The 21,226-nt window shown below is 39.0% G+C and overlaps 1 protein-coding gene across 1 annotated transcript in view; it reads right to left on the reverse strand.

Moving 5' to 3' along the window:
• The window catches only part of LOC148108468 (uncharacterized), a 30,602-nt gene extending 24,743 nt beyond the window's left edge, over positions 1-5,859 (reverse strand). Inside the window, 2 exon segments of the mRNA XM_087869703.1 lie at positions 2,433-2,594; positions 5,803-5,859. Of these exon segments, the coding sequence (XP_087725829.1) occupies positions 2,433-2,594; positions 5,803-5,859 (219 nt within the window).
• Positions 5,860-21,226: the final 15,367 nt, after the last annotated feature.

Raw genomic sequence — 21,226 nt, forward strand, 5'->3', positions numbered from 1 at the left:
AACATAAGAAACTATCTTAATAGTGTCAGTAAGAAATAATGACTTAAGTTTTTTATTTAGGAAAGACTTTGTCCTTACACTGTATTTAATATAGGAACAAAGAAACTTTCATTGACTTTCATACTTTCTTTTCATATATCTGCATTTCAAACTAAGAAAAATAATAAATGTCTTCTTGGAAACTCCTATTCTTCCCACAGTCAAAAGAACTACCTATACATGTATGGGTGACAGCTGCAGACTGATTTGAGGGACTCCAAAGATCTGATTAAATTTTCTTCCCTTTGGGCCTTTCATAAATTTGTCTGCTTTGGAGCCTTCTAACTTAATAGCATTAATTAGTGCCTTATCAAATTTTCTGGCTAACTTTTCATACAGGTTAGTATTTGGCAGCATGAAATTCAGAGTCTGAAAACATTTATATAAAATCCATTTTCTGCTACCACCAGCTATATTTGGTAAGATATTTCTATGATTCTCTTCTTTCATCTATAAAAATTTATATAATAAAATTATAATAAGGAATTAATGTCAGTAAATTTACTTTTGTAAATTCTAAAGTACCATGCATACATAATTTGCTATTGTAGAGGAAATACTGCAGTGTTAAAACATGTAAGTCTTGAGATCAGAGAGTCTTGAATCTAAATCCCATACCCTCAATATTCTGAGCAAGTTTCTTAATTTGTCTAATTATCAGCTCAACTTATATCAAAATTGGGGATAATAATATATACCTCAATGTGTTGTTGAGAAAACTAGAATAAGAAAAATCCTCTATAATTAGATTTTTGCAGAAGGCAGTACACTGTAGTAATTAAGAGCATAGACATTGGAGTCTAACAGATTTAGGTTTAAATTTTAACTCCACCTTTCATTGGCTAGATGGTGGCATTTGGAAATTTGCATTGTCATGCAAAGCCCTGATGCCCTCACGTGGATGACATCACCTATTTCATAGGGTTGATGTAAACAGTAAATAATAAAACTGTACAGGTAACATTTTCCTATCACTTACTAAGTATTCAAAGAAACATTTGGTCACTAGTTAGCTCATTATTATCCCTTTTCTTATGACTGAAAACAGATCACTAAAGGAAACACAGGGTAGAAGTCTTTGGAGCACACAAGAGTAGCTCTTAAATGTCCCAAAATATGGGACTCTGTTTCAGACAATAAACCCCAGTCTGGGTGTTGCAATGCTCACAGGCAATCAGAAGGTGCAAAGGCACTGGGACCAAGGCTGAGGGAATTCAGGGCACCAAATAAGAGACCCCAAAGATAAATGGTATCTCCAGCTTCACGTCATCTAGGCCTTAGAAAGGAAGTCAAAGGTGAAGGTGAGGAAGGCCTAAACTCATTTCTTAGATTAAAAAGGCAATTACCACCATTTTTTTGTTTGAATCTTTAAAAAGAGGAAGAAGATTAATAGAAACTCATCTAAAAAGTACTTCAGACCTGTGTTCCAGTGCTATTATTGCCACTAACTAGGTATGTTACAAACATTCTAAACTTCCTGGACCACACTGTTGCCCATGTACAGCTAAGTAAAGGCATCTAAAGTAACTTTTGGCTCTTTGAATCATCAGAGACATATTCTCTAAATAATTGTTATCTATCAAAAGCATTCTTCCACAATGTCTCTTGACATAAAGAGTTTATCTTCACTTAATTTGCCACAGTCTCTTCATGCTGTCTTTACAGTAGGATTAATCAGATTAATTAATCAATTAATTGGAGTATGGTCCAGAGCTAGAAGCACTGAACCAAACTGTCAAGGATCATCAGCAATCAGTCAAAACCAAATTCTTCCCTTGTGGGAAAAGATCAGACCTCAAGGTGAAGAAAAGAGAATAACAAGAAACAGAGTCAAGAATACAGGAAATTTGCTTCTGGGCACCAAACCAAGATGGTGGTAAATGGTTTCTAAGTCAAGGTTGAAAACACATGAGGTCAAAACCAGAAGGCTAACAGAAGGCCCACACTTAGGCTCAGAGGTAGGAAGGGAAGGAGAGTGAGACCCACAGACTAGATCCCCAGAGCCTTAACACATGACTTCATCTTCCATGGAGCAAGGATTACAGTGTCTCACTGCCAGTGCAGTTGCTATCATCATCTACTCAGCCCACCAAATAAAGGGAGCCCAAAACTTTGCTTATTTCCTTCCTTTGATTCTTATATATTTTCTCTAAACTCTATATATGTTCTTTTATTCCATCAAGATTATTAGCTCTTTAAATGAAGACCCCCATAGAGCTACCTCTTTTGCATTCCCTCTCAGTGACTTGACATGTTCAAAGGATGTTGTAGATTTTCAAAAGAATAATTGTAATTTTTACTGATTGGATGCTTTCCTCCAAAATATTATGTAAAAAGTATTTCCATGTGGATTACATCATGACCTGGAGAAACAGTGTCACCCCAAACATTACCTGACAATGTTGGAATTCTCTGTTTGGAAATTCTGAGTGTCCAAGGGTCCCTGTGTTGGTGCAGACCCCAGTTAAATCAGTACCAACATCACCAGTTACATCAGCTGATGTTGGAAACTGATATGATGAACTGTGAGCTTCGTGGTCTCTTGGGTTGAATGACTGTGCACAGAAAAGAATGGAGAAAAAAAAAAGAAGCTATTGTATTTGATGCCTAAGGTAATATATTCTGACAAATATAAATCAGACTGTTAAATATTATGACATATTTGACCAAATACAAGCATTTGAAACCTGATTAAAGAACAAAAGAATACATTCATTATATTTAGTCTCAAAACATGGAAATCTAGTTATGTCATCCTAAGTTATATTTAATTATTTTATAATATTATTGAGGCTAAAATCCAGAAACAGGCATTATCTTTCATCCTCGTCATATTTAATACATTCATTAAATATCATTACATTGCAAGTTGGTATAGGGAGATCATACTTTTAAAAGTCCCACTATGGAAATTCTAGAGACCTTAAGGCTTATGAAGAACAACTCTTTTGAGAAAACCAAGATCTGAGGAGGTGATGGGAGAGTCTAGATTCAGTAAATTGCAAAAAGCCACTTCTCCCACTGCAATAAACAAACAAACAAAAACAACAACAAGAAAAAAAAAAAAAAGGAAGAGCTTTGAAAAGAAATGGAAATTAGGTTATTTAAAATTTAAAAGAGGAAGGAGTTCTTCCAAAGTGATCTAACATCATAGGCCATCTTCTAGTCTGGGGGCATTTGTAGATCTGAGTATGAGCCTGAGGTTCTGACTATCAAAAGAGGTCAGCAAAACTTTTGGTATTCATGTGAGGCTGACATGACATATTTGAAAACAAAGGAGCCCCAATGCAAGGCCTTTTTAAGGTTCTGGGATAGCTCCAGAGGCTAGGGGCCTGGGACAGAAAGGCCGAGTAAAGTCTATAGCAGTATCAAAGTGAATAGAAGACAAAATCATTCTAGAAGAAGGAGACTTAACCACAAACACAAGACTGGTTCCCCCCTTAGGACATTTGTCAGATTTTGAGGCTTCCTGGCATAGGAAGCTAAAGAGTTAACTATGAATCCTTTGAAGGTCAGTCTCTCAAAAACATAGGTATAAATATTTTCTAAATAAAATAGTAGTAAATTAAATTGAAAAATATATAAAAATCTAAAAAATCACAACCATTTATGGTAAAATTTCTCAACAAACTAGTAATAGAAGGATTTTCCATAATCTGATAAAGAACAGCTCCATGAAACTTAATGTCATAATTAATGGTGAAATATTTCACACTTTCCCTCTAAATCTGGGAAAAAATGAAAGACGTTCACTTTTATCACTTCCATTCAATATTACATTGGAGGTCTTAGCCAGTGCATTAGGATAAGAAAACAAAATGTTTTAAAATTTGAAAAAAAGAATAATGACATGGCTGAGTTTATAGAAAATCTAAAAGAATCTACAAAGAAAATATTATAATGAATTAATGAGGTCACTGGATACAAGGTAAGAATACAAAAATCAATTGCATTTCTATAAAATAGCAAGAAAACATTTGAAATTGAACTTATCATGCCATTTAAAACAACACAAAAAGCATCTAGAAGTAAATCTAAAAAGAAAAGTACTCAATCTCTACATTTAAACCTCAAATCATTGCTAATAAAAGTTAAAGAAGAACAATATAAAAAAATAAGCCATGTTCATGGATTTAAAGAATTTAGGTATTAGGATATAAATTTTCACAAATTAACGATCCCCAAGTCAAAACTGCAGATTCAACGATCTCCAAGTCAAAACTGCAGAAGTATTTTAATAGAAATCAACACATTAATTCTAAAATTTGTATAGAAATGCAAAGGATCTTGAATAGTGAAGATAACTTGAAGAGCAATGTTTACTACCAAATTTCAAGATTTACTATAAAGCTAGAGTAATCAAGACTCTGTAGTTGTGGTACACAAGCAGATAAAGTCAGACCTACACATACACAGTCCCCTGATTTACAAAAAAAGCATCAGGTCAGTACAGACAGGATGACCTTTACAATTATCTGTACAGAAAAAATCTCCATATCGAAAGACAATGTTTAACACTACTTCCCACCATATATAAAAATGAATTTTAAATGGATCATAAACTTAAATGTGCAAGTGAAACAATCAAGCTTCCGGATAAAAACAGGACCTTTTTATCCGATTGACACTATGAAGACACAGTGAAAGGGCTGCAAGGCTAGAGGGCCCACAAAGAATATCTTCAGGGGAAGGGAATGAAGATCTAGAATCAAGAGAATAATTTCTCCACCTTGTACTTTCCTTGTTAGGGCACAGGGACAAAAATAGTTTTCCTCACAAAATTTAATTTTCCATTCAGATTTGTACTGATCTCACTCAGCACATTTTCATTGCTGTTCCCAATATCAAGGTCTCTAATCAGGCATGCACAGTTACATAAAAGGTAATCACAAAACACACAGCACTGAATTGTTTCTTCTAAAAACATAAACAATAGTCAAATAATATTGTATATAACTGAATTCTAAATATTTCATCTGAATACAATTCTTTACCAAAAATAGAAATTCATAAGAAATTAAAGAGGCCCATCTGAAGGATTTGCTAGTTTGATGTCCAGGCCTAGACTTCATTCACAGGATTACCTTCTGACATTCAAGGACATGTAGAAATCTGGGTGCCTGGGTGGCTCAGTGGTTAAGTGTCGACGCCTTCAGCTCAGGTCATGATCCCAGGGTATGGGCATTGAGTCCCGCATTGGGCTCCCTGCACAGTGGGGAGTCTCCTCCTCCCTCTCCCTCTGATCCTTCCCCAGCTCATGCGCATGCACTCTTTCTCTCAAATAAATAAACAAAATCTTAAAAAAAAAAAAAGATATGTAGAAATATTTAAGCTATGGCATATCTACACATTACACTAAAAAATCTAGGCAGTTAACACAAAATCTATATACTACATTTTCTAAAAACGTAACTTGTTAATGCAACCAAATACAGATTTATTGGCTTGTGCTTAAATTATGATAACTATAGAGAAAATTATTTGAATAGGATATTAAATTACCCCAAAATTGCTAATATCTTAGATTAATGAATAGTAAGCTAAATTTCTCAATTATGTATATACTGATACACAGAAAAAATACAAGTTTTCTAATTTTCTAAGTAGTAATAGAATAGCTAAAAATTGGCTTCCGTGTAAAATTTTTAAGAATTCCTTCTTGAGAAGAACTATGCTGTAATAAAGAAATGGTAGGGTTGTATAAGTATTGAAAACAAGACTCTGAGCCATCAGAACATACCACCGTGGTGCCACAATACTCACCAGCTGGTTTTCGGAGTGTCCGATATTCACTATGTATTTCCCATGTTTTCTGGCCATTCTTGAACTGCTGGTATCACAAGCTAGCAGAAACATTTTTCAGCCTGTTCATTGCCCTTTATACCTGCAATCATGAGAAATAATTGAGTCAATTAATATTAAATCTACTATGAGACATCAGTGCCAGTGTGGATTAGACTAAATAATAAATCACTATTCTTTATATGGGATCCACCTTAAAGGCAGAATTGGGGCAGTAAGCAATTAAGAACACAAGAAAATCAAGCCACCTCTATGATTACATTCTCAATGCTACTCCACCAGGCTGCCCACCTAGCAGGAACTACAACCATACAATCCTTCCTTCTCTCTCCTATCACATTTCACAGAACTTCCCCCTCTAGCTTTACAAACAGCCCAAGACAGAAATAAGTGAATGTTGCTATTGTTCCTTTACTAACAAGACGTGAACATCTTTCCCCCATTATTGCCAACAACCACTGTTCCTCAAGTCTTGACCTTCTTAGGTTCTTCCCCAGCTTGAAAATTTTTCCAATCTATTCTTCTCTGCTTCTGGAAAAAAAAAATTAATCTAACTGGGTTTATACTTCCTTAAGCCCTAATCAAATACAGATAGTTAATCTGATGAATAAATCTCTGTAAATGTTTTCACAAGGGTCCCTTCTCTTCCCTTCTGTGGGAACTACTTGGCATAGTTAGCCAGACGATCACTTTTGATTCTGCTTGCAGTTTAGTGACAGGGCACATGGGCAGGCCGGGGCTCTTCCAACTTCTTCAAATTATACTCAAAAGCAAAGGACTTTTTTCTCATCTGTAGAAGTATCTTTGGCAAGATCTAAAACACAACTGGCAAGAGATAAATAATACTTTTAAAGATTTTATTTATTTATTAGAGAGAGCGTATGCGTGCATGAGCATAAGTGGGGGAAGGAGCAGAGGGAGAAGCAGACTCCCCACTGAGCAGGGAGCCCCAGGTGGGGCTTGATCCCACGACCCGGGATCATGACCTGAGCTGAAGGCAGATGCTTAACCAACTGAGCCACCCAGGCACCCCAAGATAAACAATTTTTAACCTCAAATGAAAAGTTATCAATTCGCTCCCAACACATATATCCAGGGAATCCCAAATAAAATTGGCGCAGAAAGTTGTTTGCAAAGAATAGTGTTTAAATAACCTAAAATATAAAAAAAAAAAAAAATCTCTTCAGTAGTAATCCATCCATAGAGAATTTCTTATAAACAAAGCAACAAAGTACTTTGTTGTTGTTGTTGAAAATGTCTCATGTAGCAGTTTTTATCTGGCTGGATTATGTCAGTTTTCAAAGGTAAGAATTACCTAATAGAACTGCAAGAGGTCCAAGAGATCTTATAGTTCAGCCTTGTCATTTTAAAGGTGTGGAAATTTGTGTCCAGACAAGGAAAATGATGAAATCAGTTGTGTGGTGGAACCTGGCTTCCATTCAGTCTAATACCCTCTCCTCCATAACTAACAGTGACTTTGTAGAAAGCTGGACAGCCTAGTAGGAATTCAAGCAAAAACCCTTTGAAAACAAGTAAAATAAAGATTTTGAAGACCTGGAGTTGGAAAGGATCCTAGATGGGATGCCTGTTATATACCCAGAGCCATCTGAGACTTACTAAACCAGACTTTTAGGGGCAGGATCTGGGAGTCTGATTTTTTGGACAAATGTCAAGTAATCCTAATCAGACAATGTTTGAGAAATATTTTATAACACAATGATTCCAAGGGTGAAGACTGTGTGAAGAAACCTCAATTTTCTTAAATTAAAAAAGGAATAAGATTTTAAATTGCTTATTCATTTAACAAGCACTAGTGAGTCCCTCCTATACCCAAGCATTGTGTAAGGTGCTGAGTGTTCAATGGTGAATAAAAGAGTCAAAATTCTTGGCCCCCTGGAGTACAGTAAAACATATATTACATATTAAAACACTTTTTTTTTTTATCATTCCTAAAGTTCTCTTATAAATACATTCTTTAGCTAAAAGTTTCCATTGGAATCCACAGAAGCAAAGTAAAATAGCTCTGGGGTCTATAGAACATAAAAGGTGTGAAAAATCTAGGAGAAGTGGAGCCTGGGTGGCGCAGTCGTTGAGCGTCTGCCTTCGGCTCAGGGCGTGATCCCAGCGTTCTGGGATTGAGCCCCACATCAGGCTCCTCCGCTGGGAGCCTGCTTCTTCCTCTCCCACTCCCCCTGCTTGTGTTCCCTCTTTCGCTGGCTGTCTCTCTCTGTCAAATAAATAAATAAAATCTTTAAAAAAAAATTCTAGGAGAAGGTTTTGTTCTAAGGAGGAGTAGAAGAAAATGTTTTACCCTTCCATGATGAAACTAAGGCAATGAAACAGTGGCTTCTGGGACTGCGTAAGTAGAATGGTCGTATAATTTATCACTCCAAACCAAAATACGTTTGAGAGCAAAAGGAAAACAGTATTAATAATTTAATTTAACAGAGACAATACTATCCCATGCAAACTAGGACATGTGGTCACTTAGCTACAAGGAACCCACGTGAATTAGAAAATTCACTAGTACTGGGGCACCTGGGTGGCTCAGTCAGTTAAGTGTCCAACCCATGGTTTCTGCTCAGGTCATAATCTCACGGTGGTGAGATAGAGCCCTGTGTTGGGCTGCACGTTCAGCGTGGAGTCTGCTTGTCCCTCTCCCTCTGCTTCTCCCCCTGCTCTTTCTCTCTCTCTCACAAATAAATAAATACATAAAATCTTTAAAAAAAAAAAAAAGGAAGATTCACTAGCACTACTCATGACCACTCAATAAGCCAGTGAATTTAAAAATCAACATCTCTAGTGAACACATATTTCAGTTGAATAAAACACATATTTTACTTGAGCTTTTTTAAAAAAAAAAAACTAGTATCACATTGTGGTACTAAGATATACATATTTAGACTGTGCACTGGAGTTCCATAACCACGGAGGAGATAAAATTCCCCACTGTATTTCACGAAGTCTCCGACAAAACAGTATCAAAGTTCTACCCTATCATTAATTAACTCTTATAAAAGCCAAAGTAAGAATGAACTAAATTATTGTGTCCTAAATTTTCAGTATAAAATTCAAACTTTCTCTATTTCTAAAGAACACATTTTATCCTTTTATTACGTCATAGACCAACTGCTAGAGCAGAGTGCCCCTGGATTATTACAATGGGCAAAGAAATCCAGGTAACTCTCATCGGTATGCTGAGCATCTCCTACTAAAGCTCTTTGATATCTGCAGAATTTGAAGCCAAAAGGATTTGGAAGTTTATCTATATTAATTGAGAGTGGTTGACAGTCCTTTAACAACAGGTACATTTTTTTAGCCAAAAGAATGCAGAGCCTGTTACTATGTCATCTACTATAAAATGAGCCACACTGGAGTCTCACAGATTATAACAAAATTAATTTACTGATCAAGTTACCCACTTCAAATACTTCCATGACTGAAATGTCACTGCGTCCTGATACTAATCAAAACACGTTTGTATCTCTGCTTCAGTTTTTCAGTGTGATGACAACGAATAGGACAGCTCCAGCTCTCTCATCTCAATCATTTTTTTAGGGCAGGTCATTATGATAGTTCATCATATTGTGCTGAGTGATCAAAGTGATAACCGAACAGATACCATACTTGAAAGACTTCATTCAGTACAGTATTTAGATCTGCATTTCCTGTTAACTTAAACTGATAGGATAATCATTCCAAATGCATAGAAGTTGTAAAAGAAGTTTCTAAGTGTCAAGTCAAAATCAAACCAACGCAATGACGAAGCCAAAAAAAAAAAAAAAAAGATCAAAGTGGGAAAGTGAAGAAACTAAAACTATCTGCGTATTTGTTCAAGAAGCTACCTCTCCTGCCCCTCCCGGCAGAAAACAACAACTTAAAGAAATTAAGGGGTTATTTTTCTTTGCAATCAAGAGAAGGCAGCAGGAGGGCAGCTGAGGTGTAGATGAGCGGTGAGGAAACAAACATTTCATCCCTTGTTGAAGAATGTCACTGGGGCCCACTCCATGGGCCCTGCTTCACCCCTGGCTGGCTTCTGACTCAGCCACATCTTGACATTATTACTGACACTTCTCATGGAGGGCTGCCTCTTCTAGTACATTCCACACTGATCTTATCTAATCCTCCTAATAACTCTCTGAGTGAAATATCATTACCCCATTTTCCTGGTGAAATACCAAAGCATTTAGTGATACTTTATGAGCCCTGAGGTAAGTTTGTGGCTTCCCATTCATCCACCCCAGAAGTGATTATTAAATACTTACTATATTCACCGTGTCACATTAGCTGCGGAGAAAAATTAGGGGATGCAGGAGAGGGAAAGATGCTTAGAAACTTAATCCTTTATGGATCGAAAAATACAGCTAGGGACTCTGGTAACATGTCTCAGGACATACCAAGCAAGAAAGGAGTGGTGTTAATACTTGAAGCAGACTTGCCTACTAGCCAGAGGATGCTGGGATTCACACTAAAATTATATCAAAGGCTTACAAATGCCTGGGCAGAAGGCATGACTTACTATCTGTATTAATGATTCTCATAAATCTCTTCCTCCAGTAACTACAGTAGCCCCACCAGTACCCCCAGTCCACCCTCCTCCAAGGATTGAGAGTGATTCTTAAACACCAATCACATGATGCCACACCCTACTTGGTACTCTAAAGGATTCCCACTGCATTTAAGAAAAAATGCAAATTTTTAAGAGGCAAAAAAAAAAAAAAAAAAAAAAAGCCTGCAAATTCTAGCCCCATCTACCTCTAAAATCTTAGCTTGTACGACTACTCCCTTTATTCACCGCCCTTCAAACATGTTCTCTTTTTTCATGAATTTGATGGAAGCATGTCACACGATCTTTGTCCACCTGTGTTCTCCTTGGAAAGTCATGCCCCGCCCCTCACCCCTTTCCCAAGCTTGTTTCTACCCATCTGTGGCGAGCAAAATCATGGCCCACCAAAGATGTCCACATACTAATTCCCGTGGGTACATTAGGTTACAGGACAGAGCCGAATTAAGGTCATGGACGGGACTGAGATGGCTAATCAGCTGACCTTAAAATAAGGAGATTATCCTAAATTATCCAAGTGGACCCAATGTAGTCACAGGGTCCTTAAAAGTAGAAGAGGGAGACAGAAGTAAGTCAGGGAAAGAGATGTGACTATGGAAAAAATGTTCAGAGAGATGCAATTTTGCTAACTTTGAATAAGGAGAAAGGGTCTCACGAGTTAAGGAATGTGAAAAAAAAAACCAAAACTCTAGAATCTGGATAAATCAAGAAAACAGGTTCTCCCTTAGAGCCCACAGAAGGAAGAGAGCCCTGTCAATACACTAATTTTATCCCAGCGAGACCCATGGTGGACTCTGATGTTCAGAAACGTAAGATAATAAATTTGTGTTGTTTTAAGCTACTAAATTTTTTATATTTCTTACAGTAGCCATAGAAAACTAATACACCATCTCTGAGGTTTTAGTTTAGATTTCACTCTCCAATTTAAATTAGTTCTTCGACTTTTATAATCTTCCCAGAACGGTGTTCTTCCTTAGGACTTATCATAATTGGTAACTATATTTTTGTGATTATTTGTTTCATATCTATCATCCTTTTTGGACTAAAATTTCTGCAAGGATAGGGACTGTGCAACTTTTATCATCACTGCATCCCTAGCATCCCACACAGTGCTTTGCACATGATCGACCCTCAGTCAGTATTTATAGAATAAACAGAGAATTCCACATGCGACACATTTTACAGGTAAGAAAAAAAGGAAGTTCAGAGAGGTTCAAAAATTTACCTAAGGCACACAGCAACTAAACTGCAGATTTGGAATTTAAACACCAACAATCTGATCCTGAGACTCAGGTCTACCCTGTACTGGTCTGCGGCTGTGTCAGTCATGATCCATTTTTTAGCAGAACTTCTGGGGGTAACTGTTATCGACAGCTATTCTCTCTCTCAGTGAATAACTCCTTTCTCAATAACAGCTCATGCCTTGAAACAACTAGAAGGACTTCTACAGCTCATACTAAACATCCTCCAGAATTGACAGAGACCCACTGACTACAGCATCCAAACGTGCACTAAAATTGATCAAGGCAAAATCCAAATGCTTATTCATAAAATAAAAAAGGATTAGAACACAGGACAACAGGGGCGCCTGGGTGGCACAGCGGTTGAGTGTCGGCCTTCGGCTCAGGGCATGATCCCGGCATTATGGGATCGAGCTCCACATCAGGCTTCTCCGCTATGAGCCTGCTTCTTCCTCTCCCACTCCCCCTGCTTGTGTTCCCTCTCTCGCTGGCTGTCTCTATCTCTGTCGAATAAATAAATAAAATTTAAAAAAAAAAAAAAAAACACAGGACAACAAAGAATTTCAGTGTTCTTTAAAAGTGATGGATTTCTAAATGAAGGCGTAAGTGTCAGGGATTCCTCATGATTTATATTTTTAAATTAAGAATACTGGGTAAGAGGGGCGCCTGAGCGGCTCAGCTGGTTAAGTGTCTGACTCTCCATCTCGGCTCGGGTCATGATCTCAGGGTCCTGGGATGGAGCCATAGGTCGGTGCACTGGGTGTGGAGCCTGCTTAAGATTCTCTCTCTCCCTCTCCCCGCCCCCCCCCCCCAAAAAGAATACTGGGTAAGAGTCAATTACCTGGACAACAATTAGGCAGTAACCCTGCATTGCCGTTTTATCATGACCTCTCATGACTGTGCACCTTTGCACACTTGTGCACTCGCTCGTGCATGCATACACGCGTTCAGCAAGCATTCACGGAGCTCATTCTGTGCCAGGCCTATGTTAAGTACTTCATGCAATGCTTACGTTTTATCATTTAAATCTTCACAGCTGCATTTACAAGCAGGCAACACAAGAGACTCCATTTCACTTGTAAGAAAACTGAGCTTCTGAAGTGTAAGTGACTTGCCCAAGGTCACACAACCAGTGAGTAACTGGGCCCCAGCTTTCCTCTTGGCAAACCTCTACTCTTCTTTCAAAGCCCAGCTGCACTGCCAGCCCACAGGTGCGGCCTTTCCAAGGGCCTCAGGCAGAGCCTCCCTGCCCTCTGCTTGGCTCCATCGCCCTGTCTTGCCTCTGAATGGCTCTCGAATCAGTCAGTATTAGTGAATAAATATCTACGAGTCTCTCTTTCAAGATTTGCGGTCCTTGGGGAAAGGAATAGTGGAGAGTTGACATTTCACCATTACCTCTTAGCTAAAAAAAATTAGCAAAATGAAGATAAAGAGGAAGTGTAAACACCTGGCATCCACAAGGCCAGGAAGTGTAATGGAGGCAGTTTGTTTTCTTCTCTCCTTTTTTTGATAATAACAATTCAGGTTTAAATAACATGTGAAAATTAATACAATGAAAACTAGTTTGAAATGACCTGGCGTCATTCCTTCCCTTCTCCCCTGAGCATCAGGGGCTGTGAGGTGCCGCCTCACCTGTAGCCCACGCCACCCTCAGGGCCAAGCCCAGGCATCTGGAGCCTTCTAATCCCACCTTCTGACTCAGCACCTTCTGTCTCAGGAGGCAGGGCTGCACACTTTCTCCAGGTAGGTGTGTTTGCCATAAAATCCAGGTCAGCCACACAAAAAGAGCTTGCTCCAGGGATCAAAGGAGGAGCTGTGGAAAGAAGAAAATCCAGGATGCAACAATTACCACAGGTTTGGGTGTTAGAGCTGTCGGCCCTAGAAACAAGACTCTGTCTCTTAGTGACTTCCAGGCCCTAAATCCAAAACGGAGACCACAAAGCAATACCCTAACCCATGATGCGTAGAGACCCACATCTTCCCATAATGCAAGCCTTCCAGCGCCATTTGTTATGTAGGAAGAAAAGATATCTGTATCTCAAACCCAGGAAAAGAGTCATTTATTTATATTTATTTAACATACACTTAACTAGGACTTACTTAGTGCCGAGCAATGTTCTAAGCATTCAGGAACATTAGCTCATTTAATTCTCAGAACAATCCTAAGAGACAGTTTCCTAGTCTTACAGACAGGGCAGCATTTCTGAGGCACAGAGGGGTTCAGCAGCTGGTCGAGGTGGAAGCTAGGAAGTGGTAGAGCCAAAATATATGCTCAAGCAGTCTGGCTTCGGAATCCAACTTTAGCCACTACACTATGCTGCCTCATGTTTTAAAACAGCAAAATATTTTCACATATAAAATAATGTCCCGAATTTCTGAAACACTGGCAACAATTTTAATAATTCTCTAAATCCAGCCAAGTCGCCAGATCCTATAAAATGGTGCTCTCCTGCTATCACCCCTGCCTGCACCCTAGCTCAAGAATACACCTCACTCTGGGTTCCCTGCTGTAGCCCCTGAGCCTTCCCGCTGACAGTCTCTCCATCTCCCATTCAGCTAATAAACTGCTTCCTAATCAGACTTCTTGCTCTGCCCTTCATCAAAAGTTTCCTATCTTCTGTTGGACTGGGTTCTTCCTCCTCCTGTCTGGCTTCCAAAGTCCAGTGGCCCCTTCTCACCTGCTCAGGTGCGTTTCTCTTGAGCCCTCTCTCCTATAACATGTGTCCTTCAGCCAAGTGAAGCCCATCTCCTCTCTTCATGGAGACCACTCTCTTCTTAGTCCCCCCTGAGTTTTTCCCCCATGTCGTTCCTTTGCACTGCCTGGGATATCCTCCCTCTTCTATCCACTCAAAAGTGACCCATCAGTGAAGGCCCAGCTATGGAGACTTCTCCAAATGTCTGAGCTTCCTTGAGTTTCCTTCCACCTGAAATCCACCTTAGAGCCATCAGAGTTTTCAATTCTGCACAAATGAACTCTGACTTGAACTTCTCAGTCCTGCTTCTTGTCTCCTTCTGAGTGTGCATCTTGCATTTAGTCTCAAACTGGACTGTCCTGAGGTCAAATCTCCTCTTCTGCTCCCTTCTCACTCCCTTTGCTCTTCTCACTACTCACTGCCATCCCCACTTAGTTATTTTATTTCTTTCCTTTTAATGTAGGTGTGGAGGGTTGTATGACTCCTACTCCTCAGCTCATAGCACAGTATTATTATTGGTTCTTGCATGGCTCTTCCCTTATTTCATTCACTTTTATCTCCACAGCTTGCTCCCATTCTCCTCTACCTTATAGATTTTAATGTGCTTTTTATGAACAGTTTTGCAAAATGAGAATGTTTAGATTCTTGCTGTTTTTGCTATGCTTCTACGACCCAGTGATGGTGTACGCCATATATTAATCTAACTGCTGTTTGTGCGGCCACCCCACTGAGCCATCTACTCTTCCAGGTGGCTATCCAACCCGTCTCCAGCTTCCGTCACTACAAATAATGTTGCAATCAACACCTTGTACAAGTCCCTTGATGGAGACAAGGCAAAGGTTCTTTGAGATACGCGTATCATTCACACACACACACACACACACACACACCTAGGAGCAGAATTGCTGAAGCAAAGATGTGTATGCCCTTAATTTGACCAAGTACCACCAGATTCTCTCTACAATCACTGCCACCTGCCAGCACTGACCCAACTTTGTACTTTTTGCCATTGCAACAGGCCTTCAATTCAGTGCTATACCTGGTGAAACACCTTGAGAACTTTTTTTTTTAAGATTTTATTTATTTATTCGACAGAGATAGAGACAGCCAGCGAGAGAGAGGGAACACAAGCAGGGGGAGTGGGAGAGGAAGAAGCAGGCTCATAGCAGAGGAGCCTGATGCGGGGCTCGATCCCACAACGCCAGGATCACGCCCTGAGCCAAAGGCTGCCGCTTAACCGCTGTGCCACCCAGGCGCCCCACCTTGAGAAATTTTAAATAAAACCAATGTTCAAGCCCCACACAATTTAGATTTGAATCTCTTAAGGCAGGGCTTGGGTGTTGAGTTTTTAAAAATCTTTCCAGATGATTCTAATGCACAACCAGGGCTAGGGCTCTCTGGTCTAACTCTTTATATTATTTATACCTCTTTATGTTGTTATAACTCTTTATATTGCTGTAACTCTTTATATTGTTTTAATTTGCCTTTCTTTGATTAATCATGATTTTGAATATCTTTTTATATACTTATTAACTTTGGGGGTTTCTTCTTTAACTGTCTGTTCCCCAGCATATTTCCATGATTGAAATTAAGTTGAAGTCATGATCAGGTACAGGATTGAAGGGGAAAAAATCATGGGGACTGAGCTATATGACCGCACGAGAAGAACAATCGCACTCCCAACAGTCTCACTGACAGTAGAATTAAGAAATCTATCCTGGTTTGTGAGGCTTTGGTCTTCCTAAATTCTCTGTGGAAGCCACCAACTCCTTACCTAAGTGCTCCTTCCTGAATTACTACTCAGCCCCAACAGAATTAAGGGTGGGAGTCAAAGCAAGCAAAGACCCAGTCAGAGGAATCCCTCCATCCCTCTAAACCCTCACATGGTGCTCTCTTGGCCAGTGCTCTGTCCCAGCCGACTGAGCAGGGCCAGCGCTGGGAGATATGTCTTATAGCTATTAGGGTGGAAGCTCTTCTGTCATCACTGGCTGGCAGTCAATGGGAGACAGTTACTATTCCTGCTCAGGCATGTTACAGAGTTCTCTAAGTAGCTGCCAGGCCAGCTTTACAGCAAAGAACTCTGTTGTCTGCAAGTGAGCTGGCAATGGCAAGACTCATATCTTCATCCACATTTCCTAAGATTGAGTCAGGAACATGCTCAAACATTCAGATTCAGGGTGTGCAAAGTCATTATGCTGCACTGAGACAGTGCAGGTAAACAAGAGTCACTTCTTTGTTCTCCACTCGTCCTCCAGAGGGTTGTGTTAAGGGCTCTGACTCTGTTATCCGTCAATGCCAAGAAACGGCAGGAGTCTATAATAATGTTTGAGACCTGGTCCCAAAGGCCCTAAATGACTTCCACATTTTCAACTAACACTTAAAAATTAATATATTAACAATTAGCACAATATGATTCATGTAATCATGAATCAATTATAGTTAATGTGGGATGTGGCTGCATTTTAATATGTTTGATATGAGGTGGGGTGTGAACTCCAAGAACATGAATGCCCTTAGAATAAGATCTTAAAATGGTCCTAGAAAACCTGTGAGCCCAAAAAGGAATCAAAATGACACTTAAGCACCACGTTTTCTGTGTCTTTGGAACTCAACTTGGTAACTTTAGAAATACTGAAGACTATATTTTAATTACATTAGACCTGCAAGCCATGAGTGGTTCTCATCCTTGGCTGCATATTAAAATCACTGGAAGAGCTTTTAAAACTCTTTTGTTGGGGCTGTATCCCACCCCAGTCACATAAGCATCTCTGGAGGTGGTACTCAGGGAGTGCATGTATTGTAAACTCCCAGGTGATTTCAATGCACATCTGAGGATGAGAACTGCTGAATTTGAGAGTGCCTTCATCAGTCTCTCTTTACTTACCCTTAATTTGACCAGAATCCAGATAAGAGATGAAGGCTGTTGTAGAAACAAAGGCCAAATGGACCCCAGTTAAGCTTTGTTTCTAAAGAGGAGTTATTTTTCTGAATTCTCTAAAACAGTTTGCTGGATCTAGATACACTTCTAGAATCTAAATTGCTGAGAATACTGCAAGTGTTAGGGCAACAGTGTTTTGATTCAGGATTTTTTTTTTTTTTTATGTTTGTAAATTCACAACTCCAAATTCACAATGGCAGTTGCAAAAAACATGTCAAGCTATCAGCAAGCAGGGACCTGCTTAGTAGATTCACAAGGGACTGAGAAATGAGGGTTTTTTCAGCCTCAGAAGTGTGGTCCCTCTGTCTATGTCTTCACACTGCACTTTGGAATCAAGAAAAACTGACATTTCTCACCATTGAATCTTTTTAATAGGAGTGTGCAATGGGAGGAGGAGCCATCATTCTTCCACTGAGGCTTACATCTAAAATCATCCATACGAGAACAACCCGATTCATGCATCATGGTTGTACAGTTTGCAATTTTTCTTCACCTAAATAAATATTGGCTTGAGAAAAATGATTTTGTCCTAATTATAACTGATTTAAACATTAACTATTTTGCATTACACTCAGGAGTGAATTTCAGAATCTTGCATTTCAAACCCCTAAAACCAAGTTCAGTAACTATTTTCATTCTTCAAATTCAGAATGAGTTTGTGAGTCTCTTTCTTGTTCAACAATTTCTTCTTGAAAAAGGAAAATCTACGCAGCCAAAATCGATTGTGAATTTGCCAGTGATTCTTGCCAGTTAAGAACATCAGTGTATGTTCAACATCTAGCTATAGCAAGTATTTTCTTTATCAGTCATTTCTATTCACTAAACAAATTTAATCAAAATGCAAATAAATAAAACTTGTCCAGACTTTTATGAATATTTTATTTTCTGAATCGGATCTTCTCTTAAGTTGTATATCCAAAAGCTCCAATTAATGACTATTTTCTTATTCTGTGTTTAGGGCAAAAGTTAAAATCATAGAGCTTTCAGAGTCATAAACCACAATTGGTATTAAGACATAAAATCTTAAATCTATACCCAATAAGTACATATTTGGTTGTCTGATAGACTGTAGTTTATTACCAGCTGTTGTTAATGCAACTTGTACAACACACATCATCCGGAGCTATTTCCAGCATATGGTGGTATTTGAAGACAGCACACATTGTGTGTGAATGTGTTTCAAATGTATGAACAGGCCAGGTCACAGTGGACAGGGAGGTTCTAAAAGCTGGAGTAGAAATCTCGAGCTTCCTTTGGATCTGGAATTACTGACATGCTCTATCTTCTGCCTCCCTACTCTGGCTTCCTCTCTATCCCCTAAATTGTTTTTATTCCAGTAAATGACATGGAGGAAATCTTGTTTTGTCTGAATTACCTCTTTTAATAATTTGCCGGATGATAGATTCAGGGCAGGCTTTCAGTTGTGATCGAGGGCTGATGTGCTCAGGAGCCCTGGAAGATGCTGCGAACAAGTCCATGGGCATTCTGCTCCAGAGGACACCAGTTGACCCAGGGGACCCAAATCCCAGCAGTGCACATAGGGACACACACCATTAGTCTGATAACCTACTAAACATATCTGAAATGTGGTGTCTGTTCCACTGGCACATTTTCTCCTTTGTTTTTCTGTGTTACTAACAAGACTCTTTTTTCTGCTACAGCTCAGAATTGCTTCTTACTAAAGAGAATCAAAACTTTTTATTGGTGATTTTTTCAGTTTCTGATTTTTATGTCCTTTGTTTTATTGCCAAGTTCTTCCTGAGATAAAATTCTGAAGTCATTTTCAGAAATCTGAGGTTATGGTTGATACTTACTCTTATTATCCTTTTTTTGTCATAAACTTTATACCAATGATAGAATCACATATTGTAAATAAGTGATTATTATACAGGTATAATTTTCTGCGATTCTGACCATATCCATAAGTGGTAGGTATAAATTATTTCTTTCAAAATGCACTGAAAACAATTCTGGCCCAGTTCACAGTCACCCTAGTAGTAGTGCCTGACCTATTAAAAACCTCTATGCTTTCCTATATTCAGTGATTGTCACAGAAAACAGGAAAATGTGATTTACCATTTCTTTTAATGTGTGCTATTTACTGTCTTCCCTGCCCCCATCTTCTCCTACCCCCACCCAGAATCTACAGGACAGGAATCTTTGTTCAGTAATGCATCTCAGGTCCTAGAAAAACCCACAGCATGCAATAAGCACTCAGTAAAGACGAATTGCTTAGCAGAGATAACTTTGTTTTCAACTCCCTTAATATTTTTTCTTGCCTATTTTTACCTCAAGAATGTTCCCGGTATATGCCTGTGTCCACCTTGGCTTTACTTGTTTGCTTTTTATTAAAACTTTAAAAAATTAATAATTTGTTTAAAAATATATGGCACGTGTGCATAAAATTGCATATTAATAATGATAAAATTAATACCCACCTCAGCACCATCCAAGTTGAGATATGAAAATTTACCCACATCCCAGAAACCCTCTACATCCCTTCTAGAGCACAAGGATATCTCCTGCCTGGAGGCAACAACTATTCTAGTTTTTATACTAATTATTTCCTTGTTTGTCTTTGTAGTGGCATAAATGCACATGCAGTCTAAACAACTTCTATTACTCCAATTTTTGCTCTCCACAAGTGTGAAATTTTTATATTCATCCTAGAACTCACAACTTCTCAAAGTCGAAGCTTCATCAAGCCCTTGCCTTTCTACAAGGAAAGGCAAGAGTATTAGAATCAGTGACTCTTACCTCCCCGACTCCTGACACATACACTTTTCGTTTCCTGGTGTTTCATTTCTACCCTGTTGGAGTATTTCTGAATCCCACTATATATCATCGTCACTGTTTTACACAGTTAATGTCTATTTACGTTTGCTATGTATTTACCAGTCTCTTCATATTTCATTCCTTCTTGCACTCAAACTTTTCCTCTCAGATCACCTTCCTTCTGCCAGAAGGAAAATCCTTTAGAATTTGCTTTCATAAAAGTCTGTGGGTGACCAATGCTCCCACTTTTAGTTCATCTTTAATGTCATTATTTTTCCATCTTTTTTCTCTGGCTGCTTTTAAGATTCTCTCTTCATCTCTGAATTTTGATGGTTTCACTATAATGTGTGTAGGTGTAGATTTCTCTCAATCTCACTTATGTATTCCTGGGTATCTCAGGCTGTGGCTTTATCAGGAAAATGAGGATAACGACAGCTGCTCTGATTTGAGGGTTACTTATTATTTTGTGTAGCCACCCTCATGAATGATCTCGGCCAGCTTCTGCATCTGCACTGGCTGCTTCCTCCTACACTTTTATGCTATGGAGACAGCTTCTCTCCTTAAACTTCATGAACCAACCTCTCCTGCAACTTTCCTTCCGCACCTTCTTCCGCTCTCTCAGCCTTCACAGAACTGAAAGGTGGTAGGGCCTTCATCTGGATTAGGCTTTGACTTAAGGGAATGTTGTGGCTGGTTTGATCTTCCATTCAGACCATGTGAACTTTCTCCAAATCAGCAATAGGGCTACTGCGCTTTCTTGTCATTCATGTGTTCTTGGAGGAGCACTTGAATCTCCCTCAAGAACTCTTACTTCGCACTGACAACTTGGCTGTCTGGTGCAAAAAGCCTAGCTTTTGGCCCATCTTGGCTTTCAACATGCTTCCTCAATGAGGTTAATCATTTCTAGCTTTTGACTTAAAGGGAGAGCTGTGTGACGCTTCTGTTTACTTGAACGCTTAGAGGCCATTGTAGAGTTATTAATTGGCCTAATTTCGATAATGTTGTGTGTCAGGGAATAGGGCCTGAGGAGAGGGAGAGAGATGTGGGAACGGCCAGATGGTGGAGCAGTCAGAACACACTTATAGACTAAGTCTCCCATCTTATATGATTGCCATTCATGGTGCCCCAAAACAATTATAATAATAACATCAAAGATCACTGATCACAGATCACC

Source organism: Ursus americanus, chromosome 19 (genome assembly GCF_024610735.1).
Source record: "Ursus americanus isolate L20-20 chromosome 19, mUrsAme1.1.p, whole genome shotgun sequence".
NCBI classification, from domain to species: Eukaryota; Metazoa; Chordata; class Mammalia; order Carnivora; family Ursidae; genus Ursus; species Ursus americanus.